The sequence below is a fragment of the Tenrec ecaudatus genome, chromosome 3 (genome assembly GCF_050624435.1).
Source record: "Tenrec ecaudatus isolate mTenEca1 chromosome 3, mTenEca1.hap1, whole genome shotgun sequence".
Taxonomy (NCBI): domain Eukaryota; kingdom Metazoa; phylum Chordata; class Mammalia; order Afrosoricida; family Tenrecidae; genus Tenrec; species Tenrec ecaudatus.
The window spans coordinates 157,944,757-157,959,036 of NC_134532.1; the positions used below are offsets into that span (position 1 = coordinate 157,944,757).

The following is a 14,280-nucleotide window of genomic DNA, read 5'->3' on the forward strand; positions in this document are numbered from 1 at the left end:
CCAAAGAGCCAGAGGACCATGAGCAGATGTAGAATTCATAAGCTGCAAAAAAAAGATAAGCTTTTCTACAGTGTACCCTTGTATTGGAAGTAGTCCCCCCCCCAAAGAAACTTCCTTTCCATTGTTTAAGGGCCATGACCCAAAAAAGAATATATCATCCTACAATTAACTTCTTAGAACTAATTAGTTCAGAGCAGATTCTATTATGGAGGTGAGTGCTTACTGTTAGGTCACATGTGGGGTTACTAAATCTTAACCGTCAAATCACTGAGAATCCTGGGCCAGCCAAGGTGTCACAGATCCTTATTATGACATATTAGTTAGGTGGATATGGGTAACAAATACCACCTATTTTAGTAGTAACTTCACAGTTAAATGATCTGTGAAGTGATGAGTTACTGATGTCATTGGAAGTTTGTCAGTAGGATTTGGAGGCAGTAAAGCATGAGAGGGAACAGGCTGGTATGAGCATGATCAGAGATTGCTTCATTCTCTGCCTTTTCCCAGTGTTATTAGGATGTCTTCCTCTGCAAGTACTAGCACATCACTTCCCCTACTGGATTAAGAGACAAGAAAATGGATTTTTCCCACATTAAAGCAAGTCCTAAGAGAGGCAGGATTCAACTTTAGATAGGTTCGCAGTTCTGTAACATAATTTGGAACCAGATCCTCCCCATCCTTTCATTCAGCAGCACAGGAAAGATACTTAGTCCTAGCAGTCTTTGGGGCAGTCATGAGCTTCCTTTTCTAGTGGTTTCTTCTTCTAAAAATGTTTTCTTTCAGACCCTGTGGCTCATTAAAAAAACTCAAACACTAACTAATCAAAGTGGGCGAACATGAAAAAATAGGGAGTGGGTGGGGAGGGATTGAAAAGTAAACTCAAACTTCCATGTCTTTTTGAATGTATCCCTAAATCAAAGGACGTTTCCTGAAATAAATGGGAGAATAAAATAGGGAGTGACCTTGGACACAAACGATTCTATCGGTAACTGGAAATTGTTGAAGAAATTGTTGGAGATCCTGCTGCTCCACTAGACAATGAGTTAGAGCATTTTTCAAGTGAAAAACGATGGCATGGCTTTGGCTGGGATAACTCTCCGTGGAACGAAACAAAGCAGGCCATTTAGAACGTTGTATACATCGGGAACGTGGATAGAAGCAGTGGGGCTTTGCTAGTGTAGAGGTAAAGGGTAAAGAAGACACCCTTCTGGCTTGAGCTACCAGTTTCCTGGTATTGCAGTCACTGAGACAGATAACAAAGAAAAGAGGTGTCTTTTCCTCTGTACCCCTTTATTGGTTTTGGGATAGGCAGAATTTGAGATGGCTGCATGCTATATATGTTTTGATGAGAAGCAGATGGTCTGATAAATTGATATGAATTTCAGGAAAAGTGGACTACACCTATATATTTGGGTACGATTAACATTGTATGTTTGGCTTGTTAGCTCCTCTCTAAGGATGCTTATGCAAGGCTACATATTAGTACAACCCTTAAAACCAACTAAGAATCAACAAACAAATACAAGGGAGCTTCAAAATGTTTGGGGGAGAATGTCATTTTCTTTGAATACCATTTTCCCATGAACTTTGTATGAAGATGTTTTTCATCCTTATTATATAATCTTTTTCAGCAATAATGGGTTCTGGGTAAAGCTTGTGTTGACAGCACATTTAATAATTTGATTTCAGGAGTAGAAAATAATGTTAGATGTATTTTAAAATTTTTATTTTGACTATGATTTTTAACAAAATACTCCTTGGCTAATGGAAAAGAAAACATTTACCCCGAAATAGTAGATTTGGCAGGTAATCTTGAGTACCCATTGACATTGCTATCTCTAAGATGGCCCACAAGGCCCCTAGTTGTTGCTGTAGGATGCCATCGAATTGGTACCGACCCATAGTGACAACAGAACTAGACCAGGCTTGGTTCTGTGCCACCTCCAATTGTTCTTTTGCCCGAGCCCATTGCTGCAGCTGCAGTGTCCGTCTGTCTCCTCGAGGGCCTTCCCCTTTTCCATGGCCCTCCGCTTTACCAAGTATGATGTCCTTGCTCAGAGACTGGTTTTCTCCTGACAATATGTCCAGATTACGAAAGATGAAGTCTCCCCATTCTGGCCTCTAAGGAGCAGTCTGGCTGTACTCCTTCCAAGACAGATTGGTGTGTCCTTTTGGCAGTCCATGGTACCCTCAAAATTCTTCTCCAGCACCCCAATTCAAATGCATCAGTTCTTTTTCAGCTATCTTTAGTCAATGTCCAACTTTCACACACATATGAGGCAATGGAAGACATCAGGATCTGGACAGGAGTATCTTAGTCTTCAAGGTAATATCCTTGCTCTTCAGTACTATAAAGACGTCTTGTGCAGCAGATTTACCCAATGCAACATGTCTTTTGATCTGACTGCTACATTGCTTGTGGATCCAAGCAAGATGAAATGAAATCCTTGACAACTTCAACCTTTTCTCCATTTATCCTGATGTTACCTGTTGGTTCAAGTGTGTGCATTTTTGTTTTCTTGATATCGAGTCATAATCCATACCGACGGATTCCATGCCGATGGATGCATTTCTTGATTTTCATCAAGTCTCCCTATGTCATTTTTAGCAATAAAGATCGTGTCATCTGCAAATGGTAGGTTGTTAATAAGTCTTGCCTTAATTATGAGGCTCCGTTCTTCATATAGTGCAGCTTCTCTGATGATTTATTTATCATATCGACTGACAAGTATGGTGAGATAATTCAACCCTGAAGCACACCTTTCCTGGTTTTGGAGCCTGTAATATTCTCTTGTCCTGTTTGCAAAATTGCCTTTTGATCCATGTACAAGTGTTTCACAAGCATTATGAAGTGTTCTGGAAGTCCCATTCTTCTCAAGGTTGTCCAGAGTTTATTATGAGCCACACAGTTGAATGCCTTTGCAGTCCACGAAACACAACTGGCTTTGTTAGGACTCTTCAGGTGAATCAAATGGGATTGAATAATGAGCCTCTCATGAAAGCTACATTGGAAAAGTTCATGATTTTTAAAATCACCTTTGGAAGTCAGAGCTCCAAAGTATAACTGATATAGAACACCCAATCAACTGTATACTATAGGTATAAACTGGATTTATGTAATAAACCATAAGTAAGGGAATAAGGTTTTGCGATATGTATATCTCAAATTATATATATAATATATATCACATTATATATAAATATATAATGTGGCTTCACATGTTTAATGCAACTGGTATTAATAAATAAAGAGTCATAAAAAACTGAGACATTGTAGTTCTACCCATAATAACTACCAAAATATATGACAATGCTTTTCACTGACTTCTGTTTTTTTCTTATTTTCCTTTTTTTAATTCCTTGAGTACCTTATTGCAAACTAAACTTCAAATTATACAAATCTAATGATATATTTTGCGTGTGTTTCTTCCTGTAAAATTATTTTCGCCTAACACATGATTTCAAATATATTTATGTGTTCCTTTTTTATGGTCAGTGATCACAGGGTGGGCTGTGATCCACAGGGATTATGTAAATTATGGATTGTTCGAAACCTGCAATAGCTCTTCAGGAGAAAGAATAGGATTTCTAGGGCTGTGAACAGTTACAGTCTCGGAAACCCACAGGGGGTCACTATGAGTCAGCGTTGAGGACAGTGTTGGGTTTGATTTGATTTTCTAAGGTCAATCTCAATGTTGGGCATATAAAGTTATCCTTAATGTCCCCAAAATTCTGCTAAGTATTTTGAAATTTCTTTTCCTTTATTTTTGTTAGATTTTTTGTTTAGAAGACAAAACACTGCAGTTGTTCACACTATTATTCTACTAGAACCCTGAGATGATTTAATATTATTGTCATTATGGAATTATCCACATTCAGGGATGTAGGTCACTGTAAGCAAGAGAGTCTTACGTTCAAATCTTAAGTAGGAAACCTGTCTGCAGGAGATACTGGCTAGTGCTCGAGACATAAATTCCTCATGCTTTGCTTCATGCATCCTCCCATTCTTCATTTCCCTTTTGGACTCTGAACCAGATGCACACTGTCAGTGCTTTTAAGTTTGTTGAGTTCTTAAATGAAAGAAGATGTGTAAATAGCCTAGTAGAATAATTGACACATAATAAGGACTTTCTTCTTTTTTCTATCTTCTTTCTGAAAAAAAAGTTTTGTATATGGGTTAATCTAAATTGAGAAAGCATGTTCTTTCCCATTGACTAACTGTGATGCTATGTTTTTATTTTTTATGAACTCTTGACTTCAAGTCAGGAGATGTCAGAAATCTATATTACTTACTACACCTATAACATAATTTTTGGTAAATTGAGTTTCCCAATGAGAAATACATACCCTCTTACTGCTCTTTGTTCTAAGCCATAGCTGTCAATTGATAAACTTTCCCCTAGAAACAAGGAAACACATCCGTGCTGAAGGAGACCATGCATAGAGACCAGACAGCTGTAGATGTGGGACTGGTTCCCACACATTAGTAAAATGTGTGCTGTGATTGAATGCAGTGGCATTTCTGATACATGCGTTCATCCAAGGTATACTATATGCAATGGAACTTTGATTCAATACTTTTAGACTACCAGACCTAATTATCCCCTTTATATTGAAGTGGAAGTCCAAATGCCATTATAATTGTATTTTGGTGTTACTATGAAGACTGAGAATAAGAAGAGAAATGATAAAAATAACAATATGCCTTCTGACACCACCCCCCTCCCCCTTCAAATTATCAAAGATTACATAGTCTCTCATTGACAGTCATGGGGTAAAGTTCTCTTGTACTATCATGTGATTCCTAAAAGTCTTAAAATACATTCAACAAAACATGTCTTTTTCTTCAAGAGAACCCAATTAAAGTGGGTGTTAAAGTGACTAGCTAACATTTTAAAGTGACTAACATATATAAGGTAATACGAAGACCTGAGTGAAATCAAAGGGAGACATAGAAGATTAGGCATGCGGAAGGGTCATAACTGTTGAAGAACATTTTTGCATTGCCAATCGAAATCAATCTGTAGTTAGACTTTGGGAGGTTGAGGACTTACTAATCGTCCTATAATTCTCCATCGCAGTCATTTCAGTTCCCCTTTATTCCCTTTAAATCATAGAAAAATAAAAATAAATTGATGATGAGTTAGAAACTTTCTTATTTTGGAAGTAAACAAAAAAGAAATCTATTTGACTGAGCTGGTTCCAACCCACTGTGACCCTATTGCCCTACCTCATGGAGCAGAATGTGCTGGAGGATGTCCAAGTGTTGCTCTCTGTGGAGGAGCCCTGCGGTGCTGTGGGGCAAGCACTGGGCTGCAATCCACGGCATGGGTGGTTCTAGTTCACCAGGTGCTCTGTGGTAGAAAGAGGAGGCTGTCTGCTCTGGTGAAGATGTATAGTACTGACAGCCCTAGATGAGCTCTCTGTGAGTTGGAATTGACAGGAAGCTTAATTTGGTAATCTTTATGGAAGCATAATTCCACATCTTTCTCCTGCAGTGTGGTGATGGATTTGACTGGACAATCTTTTCGTTTTCAGCCAAGCACTTAATGGCTGCCCACAAATGCCTGCTTCCCCTGTTTATTCAAGAGATTAGTAAAATTCTCAAAGACTAATAATTAGTCTTCAAAACTATTTTCAATTAGTTTCTATTATAATCTGTTATTTGGTTAGAATGAGAGTGAAGTGATATTCATTTTTTTAAATGTTTCTACAGAAGTGAGATCCCTCCTTCTTATTTATTAGCTATAGGAATTTGTTGTAAACTAAGTACCTATTGATGCCTGGATAGTTATTTCTCCTGGAAAATGTGTCCTTTAATTACTGATTAGTGTGTAACCAATATGCTAATCTTTATCATAATTATACAATGCTTGAGGGAAAATGACATTGAAGGCTGTCTCAATTTAATTGTGTGATTTTATGTAAAAATATGAATAATGGAATAAATCATTTTCCATAACATTTCTGATATCTAATTAATGTCTTACAGTGTAACTTTGTGGTATCAAACATTTCTTCTAATTATATTCATTAGTGTCTTCTTTTGGACAACTTTTAATTAAGTTGTACAATGAGGATCAATACTCATTCTGTATTCATTGAAATTTACAACAAGCATATATACTGTTCAGAACAGTTTAATTACTGTAATTGTAGCACAGAAGATATTTAGTGACTGTATCAATTTGGTGCCAAAATTCCCCCTTTCTATAATTTGAGTAATGAATTTGGGAAATGGACTTTTGAAAGTCCACATTCATATAAATTTTCACATTTTCTTCTAAACTTCTAATTTCTATAAAAAGAGCTAAAATAGTCTGGGAGAACAACATTAATGTTTTAAGTGGCATCGGATCTTTTCTTACATAGGATCATAAATAGCATCATGAATACTGGGGAATTATTATTGGATAGAATAGATCATTAACAATAATTCTTATATTGGTTATATTAAAATAATTATGGGTCCTGGATAATCATAATATTTATTTTTTTTAAATTATAGAAAATATTTTACTTCCTTACTGTTATGAAGTAATATCTTCAATCTGTTAATTTTATTCTCTGATAGAGTAGATTGCTAATGAACCATACAAAGAATGTGCGCATAAGATTTTCTACTAACACCTAGAGTTATGGGCCAGGTATTCCCTACCCTGGCAGTTGGCCATTTTTGGACAGATGTTTCCTTATTATGTGTGTGGTGGGGGAATTGCTGTGTATTGCAGAATAGTTAGCAGCATCCCTGGAATCTACCCACAAGATGTCAGTGAGAAACGTGACCTCCAACGCCAATCCACATTGCTCAATGCTGAAAATCAAAGCTATCTGCAGACCTTGTCAAATGCCCATGCTGAGAACCATGGCTTATGCTGCTGTGGTCACACCTAGTTTGATCTTCCCAATGGCCATAGGGTTCCTTGTTAACACTGCCACCAACTGTTCTGGTAGACACATAAGCAAGTACTAAATATATTTCCTCTGTTAAGAAAATATACAATTACAAGGTACCAGTGTATTATGCATAGTTAATGGATGCTTAAAAATACTTAACCTCTTTTAGGGAAGGAAAGTTCAAAGATGGTTTCCTAAAGAAGTTATTTCCTTCTTTTGAAGAACCAAAGAAGAATTATCAATTGATAAAGAAGCAGCGCATTTGAGACAACTAATGCAGTAACAGGATAAAAACATATTATATATAAGAGGGTTTCAAAAATTCATGGGAAATTAATTATTTTTCAGTTCCAGTTTCTATGAACTTTTTGGAACATACAAACATATATTCAAACATTTTTTAGTTATATTTTCTGTCACTGAACCAAAACACTTTTCTTTGCATCTAGTCATCTCTAATGTTAATAATTTAAATCTACAATGTGTCTACTGAAATCACTTAGTTTTACTTTTTGTTTCGTAGATTTCAATTCAGTAAAGGTTTATGCAAATATCTCTTTTGCATTGTGGATTTTTGTGAAGCCTTCTATTTTTAGGAATAAAGCAATCATAAGACAGTGAGTAAGTTTACATTCTAATAAACCCACTAATTCATTTATCTGAAAAATACCATGGAACTACATCATTAGAAGTATATATTTCTAATGTCATTTTCACATATTTTGTTATATATCTCAACAATAAAAACCCTCATTAAGATGAATTGATAGCCACTTCAGGAAGGTCATTCATTTTCTTTCATATATATATGAATATATAAATATATATTTGTATATATTTGAAGCCATAAAATAAATATAATTATTTAAGTTTAAGCTAATTCTTATGTGAATAACAAAAATTAAAATCATTTCTGTAATTCTGCTGATAATGATGCATATATCAATCTATATATATCTAAATGATAACATAAGTAGAAAACCCCAATGTTTCTCATGCAGGCTGCTGATAAAATTTTAGAATTTTGTGCGTACCCCTTTGCCAGCACAGGGTTCAGATCAAATTAAGGGTCAATGCAGTAGAACTCCTTTCCTTTGCTGATTTGCTCTACATTATCTAGTCCATACAGATAAGCTTCTGCTCAATATCAGTGATGAATCAATGGAGTCATTAAAATGAATAAACATAACAATTATAGACTTTGCACTCCCTTGATATTTAGTCATGTCTAGACACAGCCCCAGTGTCCCAGAAAAACTAAAATGAGGACAAGGACATTTAAGTTTAATGTAATCTTATTCCCATGGAAACCAGAAAAGCCAACAATAAAGAGACGGGTGTGTATCTAACTGAAAATTAGATTTTGCTAACTGGCTGCCAGAATTTGAAAGCTAAGAGGGAAGTAAAAGGGTTTAAGTTTTTTGTTTTATTTTTTGTTATATTAAACAAAAGTGTTTTCAGTTTTTAAAGTTTTGGGGAGAAAATGATCAACTATTTAATGTTGATTTCATAGAGCCAATATGATGAGAATAATCTGCAAATACAATGAATTATGTATGTTATTGTTAGTATCAGGTACCATTGAGTTAGACTCATGGTCAACCTGTGTAGAACAGAAGCAAGCACTGTGCAGTCTGTGCTTGTGCCATCTTTGCTGTCATTGCTGTATCCGAGCCCACTGCAGGAGCAGCTGTGATTCCAAGTGCCTGAGATTCTTCTTCTTTTACAGTGATTCTACTCTGTGCTAAATAACTATCCTTCTCCTGGGCCAAGTCTTTCCAAGTAAGATGTCTGATTTTTATGGGGCAATGTCTTACCATCCTCCCTTGCAAGGAGCATTATTACTGTACTTTTTCCAAGACAAGCTTTATTTATTCTTCTGGAAGTCCATGGAAGATTTACTGTGATTGGCAGGACCATTGTTTGAACCTTAATTCTTCTTCAGTCTTCCCTATGCACTGTCCAGGCCTCACATGCATGTGAGACGGTTACAAATGCCTTGGATTTGGTCCTCAAAGTGACATCTTTGTTTTTTGAAACCTTAAAGTGTTCTTGTGTAGCAGATTTTCCCAATGCAACCGTGTTGGATTTCTTAATTACTGCTTCTGAGTCTTGATTGTGAATGTAAGTAAAACGAAAAACTTGAGAACATCAGGGTTTTCACTGTTCCTCATGATGGTCCATTATTGGTTCCCTCGTGGTGAGGATTTTCACTCTCGTATGTTGAGTTGTAATCCATACTGATGGCTGTAGAATTTGATTATCACTAAGTGATTGAAATTCTTGTCACTTTCGGCAAGCAACATTGTGTGATCTGTATACAACAGGTTTAAAACTAGTTTTACTCTAAACCTGATACTTTATTCTTCTTCTTATAGTTCACATTCTCAGATTATTTGCATATTTAAAAATAATTTCATTGGGGGTTCATACAACTCTTATCACAATCCATAAATACATCCATTGTGTCAAGCACATTTGAATATTTGTTGCCATCATCATTCTCAAAACATTTTTTTTTGGTTGTTGGTACTTGTGTTTGGGTAGACTAGAGAAACAAAATTGATAGGTACTCATATGTCTATAAGAAAGCAGTTTATATACAAGAGCGATTGAATATTGAGAAAACATTCCACCTCAGTCCAAATCAAGACCCTAATTCTGATATTAGCCCTTATGTCTGATACCAATCTATAAAGTCCTCTTCAGACTCATGAAACACATGTAATGATGTCAAAGGCATGAAGATCACAAGCCAGTGGGTGAAAACTCTTGTGGATCCAGTGGCAGGAGAGGCATCTCAGCACTGGCAGGGTCTCCATGTGGCTCCTTTAGTTCCAGGGGTCTAGTGTAGCTCCATGTGCTTTGTCCACAGGAATGTATAGCAGGGAGTAAGCCCGTGTCCTGCTTCCAGTGAGCTATTTATCTCCTTAGCACCTCCAAATGATGTTATCAAGCTGACACCTGATTGACAGGCAAAACTCCACCGCTTCACTCTTAAATCTCATATTGACTACAGATTATGCAACTACCACAATACTTAAATTTGAATAATAGTGGTATTGATAGTATTTCCTTAAGTCAGATATATAATCCTATCACTTCAAGATGGATTTTGAAATTTCTTTTTTAGCAATGAATGCAGCACTTTTTTTTCCTTATTTGTGTCATTCCCAGTCCCATAAGATTTTCTGATTAGAAATGTCTAATACCAGTCAATTTTAGTTCACTAGTGCTTAAGATACCAATTTTTAAAAAAATAATTTGGGAGCTCATAGAACTTTTATCACATTCCATCCATCCATCCATCCATCCATCCATCCATCCATCCATCCATGTGTCAAGCACATTGGTACCTTTGTTGCCGTTATCATTATCGAACCATTTTCTTTCCACTGAGCCCTTGGTATCAGCTCCTCATTTTTACCCCCCCCCCCGATAATTGATAAATTATTATTTTTTCATGTTTTACACTGTCTGACGTCTCCCTTCACCCACTTTTCTGTTGTCCATCCCCCAGGAAGTGGGTTATATGTAGAGCCTTGTGATCAGTTCCCCCTTTCTACCCCACTTTCCTCTTATCCTCCTGGTATCACTACTCGCATTATTGGTCTTGATGGTTTCAATTTCATTTTGACAATTTCCCATTTTCCTAGATTCTTACTTCATCCATTCCAAGTTGCAAACATTAGTAGATTTTTGCAGCTGTTTCCTATTACCTCGCTTTGCTGCCCCACCAGAAAATGAGGATCTGGAAGGCTCCTTTCCCACAGGCATGTCATCATGGTCTACTCCACTCAGATCAACCCCTCTGTCTGTATCCACTGCCCTCTGATCCACGGGCTCATCTGGCAATGTCTCTGAAAATGTTCTGCCTTCATTCATTCAGCCTTGATTACACGGAAGTGTTTCGTAACTATGCAAATTGCTGACAACAACTACTTCCTCCAAAGTGAGCAGTCAATTCTTTCTTCATTGTCTTTGGAAAGTCTGGATGCCCTGCGGAAGCCCATTCATTTTGGATGACCCGGATGGCACTTGAAACACCAGTCACGTAGCTTGTAGCATCACAGCAACACATAAGCTGCCGCAGTATGACAAACTGATGGACACATGGTGGGGGTAAAGTAGAAGGACCGGGAAAAGAGGAAGGCCTTCAAGAAGATGGATTGACAAGAGGTTGTAGCAATGGGGTCAATCACTGGAACCATTGTGAGCATGGTAGTGGACCAGGCAGTGTGTTATTCTGTTGGACATAGGGTCGGTCACTATGGGTGGGAATTGATTTGATGGCACTTAACAACAAGGTAGTATTATGATGATTATTAGTCCCCCAGGCTTACACTTGCAGATGTAGTCATCAATTTTCCGTGGTTGACATTTTGATACATTGACAACTAAGCATACTTTTATGAGGTTTCATTATCTCTTAATCTGCATAATCCAGTTATTTCCTTTCCATATTTGTTTGGAGTGGTTCAGTTGAGTAGACACATGGGACTCATGTATAATAGCTTAGGAAGAAAATTATCTCTGTTGCACATATAAATCCTATGGACTAAAGAGCAGCCTGTAAGCTTCTTAAGCATCTCTGGTGGCATATGGGCTAATGTACGTGCTTGGTGAATGATCAAGAATTGGTGGTTCATATCCAGCCACGTCTCCATTGAAGAAAGATGGGACAGTCTCCTCTTATTAAAAGTTACAGCCTCGGAAACCCTTGGGCAGTTACTCTTTGCTCTATTGTGTGACCATGAATCAGTCTACTTGACACCACTGGGTTTAAGCTCATTTGATTTCATCAGGAGAACAGGCAAACAACTTGAAATACAAACATTCTGTGTGTGTGTGTACACTTGCATACTTAATCATAATGGTATTCAGACTTCCATCCTGATAATTCCAAATGTTTTGAAGTGTTTTTATGAAAGCATAACTGGAAATTCTGCATTCAGCACATGTCGACCTATAATTGTATTAACGCCGATGGTAGATGCGAGGAATACAATGGACACTAAGCAGAGAGACAGTCCTGAGAGTTGCTATACTTTCTGTGGCTTGGTTAAACACGTGTACATTTTTTCTTGATTAGCTTGCAATTTGGATGAAAAATATCAGTTAATACCACAAAATATTAAAATTTTTGGAATAGTTTACTGCTACTTATATAAATTATTTGATTATTGTTTCATAGCAGCTTTCCTGAATAAAATGTAGTGCTTTTGCCACAATTTTGGTTTGTAGCTGAGTCCCCCAAACTAGAAACTAAAAAAGAAACAAAAGCAAGTGTTTAGATTTTATTTTATTCTCATTATGTCTTTGTTTTTTGTTTTCTTTATTATTGTTTACCATAAAAACATTCTACACATTTTTATGCAAAATCAGTTGTTCTCTTACATCCAAATAATATGACTTTAAAATTATACCTCTTACTCATCATATCATTCACAGAAATAAATTCACTACCTCTCGAGTAAAATTTTACTCATAGTATCCCTCTCAGACAGAGTAGAACTGGTTTTCTAGGTTTCTGAGTCTTTAAATCTTTTCAGGGGCCAGACAGTGCCATCTTTCTCCCATAGTGGCTGGTAGAGTTGAACTGCTGACCTTGTAGTTACCAACATAAAGTGAAACCCATGAAGCCACCAGGGGTCTGCATTTAATCATCATAAATGAAATAAGAATGTATTTGTGTGTGTGTGCATATGCAACCACTAAGCTCCGTTCATTCTCTTTCAGTAAACTTACTGGATTCCCGTACTGTCATGGGAGATCTCGGATGGATTGCCTTTCCAAAAAATGGGGTAAGTCTTTATTATATGTTTCCTGAAATTAAAGGTAAGCAAGCAGACACATGATGCTAACTGTCCCCCAGGGTTGAGCATGCCCTGGGCTTGTCTGTGGAGAAATTTCCAGCAACATCCTACCGAGGAAAAGGAGCAAGTGTGTGTGCAGAGGTTTGGAATTCATTGTCCTCTCTGTTTCTCTACAGGAAATGTTCAGCATTCAGGATATTTCAGATCAAAGAAAGTAACTCATTTTCAAAATAAAGAAACGAAAGTATTTGACTTCCTACTGATTTATTATTACATATAACTCTGGCGGTGTAGTGGTTATGAGTTGGGCTCCAACTGCAAGATCAGCAGTTCTACACCAGCAGGGGCTCCACTGGAGAAAGAGGGGCTTGCTACGGCCGTAGAGTTCCTGTCCAAAACCCACAGGGGCAGTACTACCCGGACTGCAGGGCCATTCTAAGCCAGCGTCCACTCCTTGGCAGTGAGGTGTTTTGTTTGCTTTATGGTTATATAACATAGGAAACGAAACTATTATTTTTAATCACTGGTACTGATCTGTGTTGGGTTCTGTGTTTTCTAATTTCCTTCATTATATTAAGGAGCAAAACTACTAAAAGACTTTGTTTACATTCCATTGAAATTAAGAGTGTCTTTAAAAAATAAGACTTTCTTAGACTATTACCTCAATCACTAGTCAATGGTTTTCTCTCTATTTTTAAAATTTTCTTCATTGACAACTCTTCAAAAAAGTGTGTTGTTTTAAAAATTATAGACAACCTTTTAGAAAAAGTAATTGCTTTGCTATTAGACATTAAAAATAATTTGGGGTGAAAATAATATACAGCTATATGTAATGAAAATGCTATTGGTTTTACTACATAAATTATATTTTAATTAGTATCCTTCATTACCTTTAAGCTAATTAATAACACATCCTAATATCAAATAAACTGAATACTCATTAAAAACAAAAGCAAAACCTTACCCCCATCAAGTTGATTCCATCTAAGAGTAACTTAAGAGTGGACTGAAAGGGTAAGTAGAATATTACTATATTAATTTACCAGATGGTACAGAACATGTTAAGTGTATCAACCCCAAAAAACCTCCCTGCCATCAAATCAGTGCTCACTCATAGCAACGGCTGTGCTTTTCCAAGACTGTCAGTGCTTAAGGGAGGAGACCATCCAGTCTTTCTCTGAGGAGCTGCTGGTGCTATTGAACTGCGCACCATGCAGTTCACACCCCAACATGGACACGTTACAGCACTCGGGCTCTGGTTATACGGCATGGCTATTATATTGAAAACAATTCACTATTTCATAAATGCTTTTGTTCCTGGATTATTTTAATAATTTAGCTTTATACTAATTTTCATGCAAAAAGTACTTGAATTTATCATAGAACTACCTTGAAACATTGTCTCATAATATTTTCCATCCTCTATTATGAGAGAGAAGTATTTAAGCAATACTATATTAAAAACATTTCATCTAACATATGTAAAGTACGTTTTTGGAAAACTTTGAACTACAATATTTCATTTAACTTCAAAAGCTAATTTCTTTTAATTACAAGTATTTTTTAG

At 36.6% G+C, this 14,280-nt stretch overlaps 1 protein-coding gene across 8 annotated transcripts in view; it reads left to right on the top strand.

Annotated features, from left to right (window-relative positions):
- Positions 1-14,280, top strand: part of EPHA5 (EPH receptor A5) — a 378,384-nt gene that overhangs the window by 23,418 nt on the left and 340,686 nt on the right. For all 8 annotated transcript variants that reach the window (XM_075544946.1, XM_075544949.1, XM_075544947.1 and 5 more), the window contains exon 2: positions 12,637-12,701. In XM_075544946.1, the coding sequence (XP_075401061.1) occupies positions 12,637-12,701 (65 nt within the window). The remainder of the gene's footprint in view (positions 1-12,636; positions 12,702-14,280) is intronic.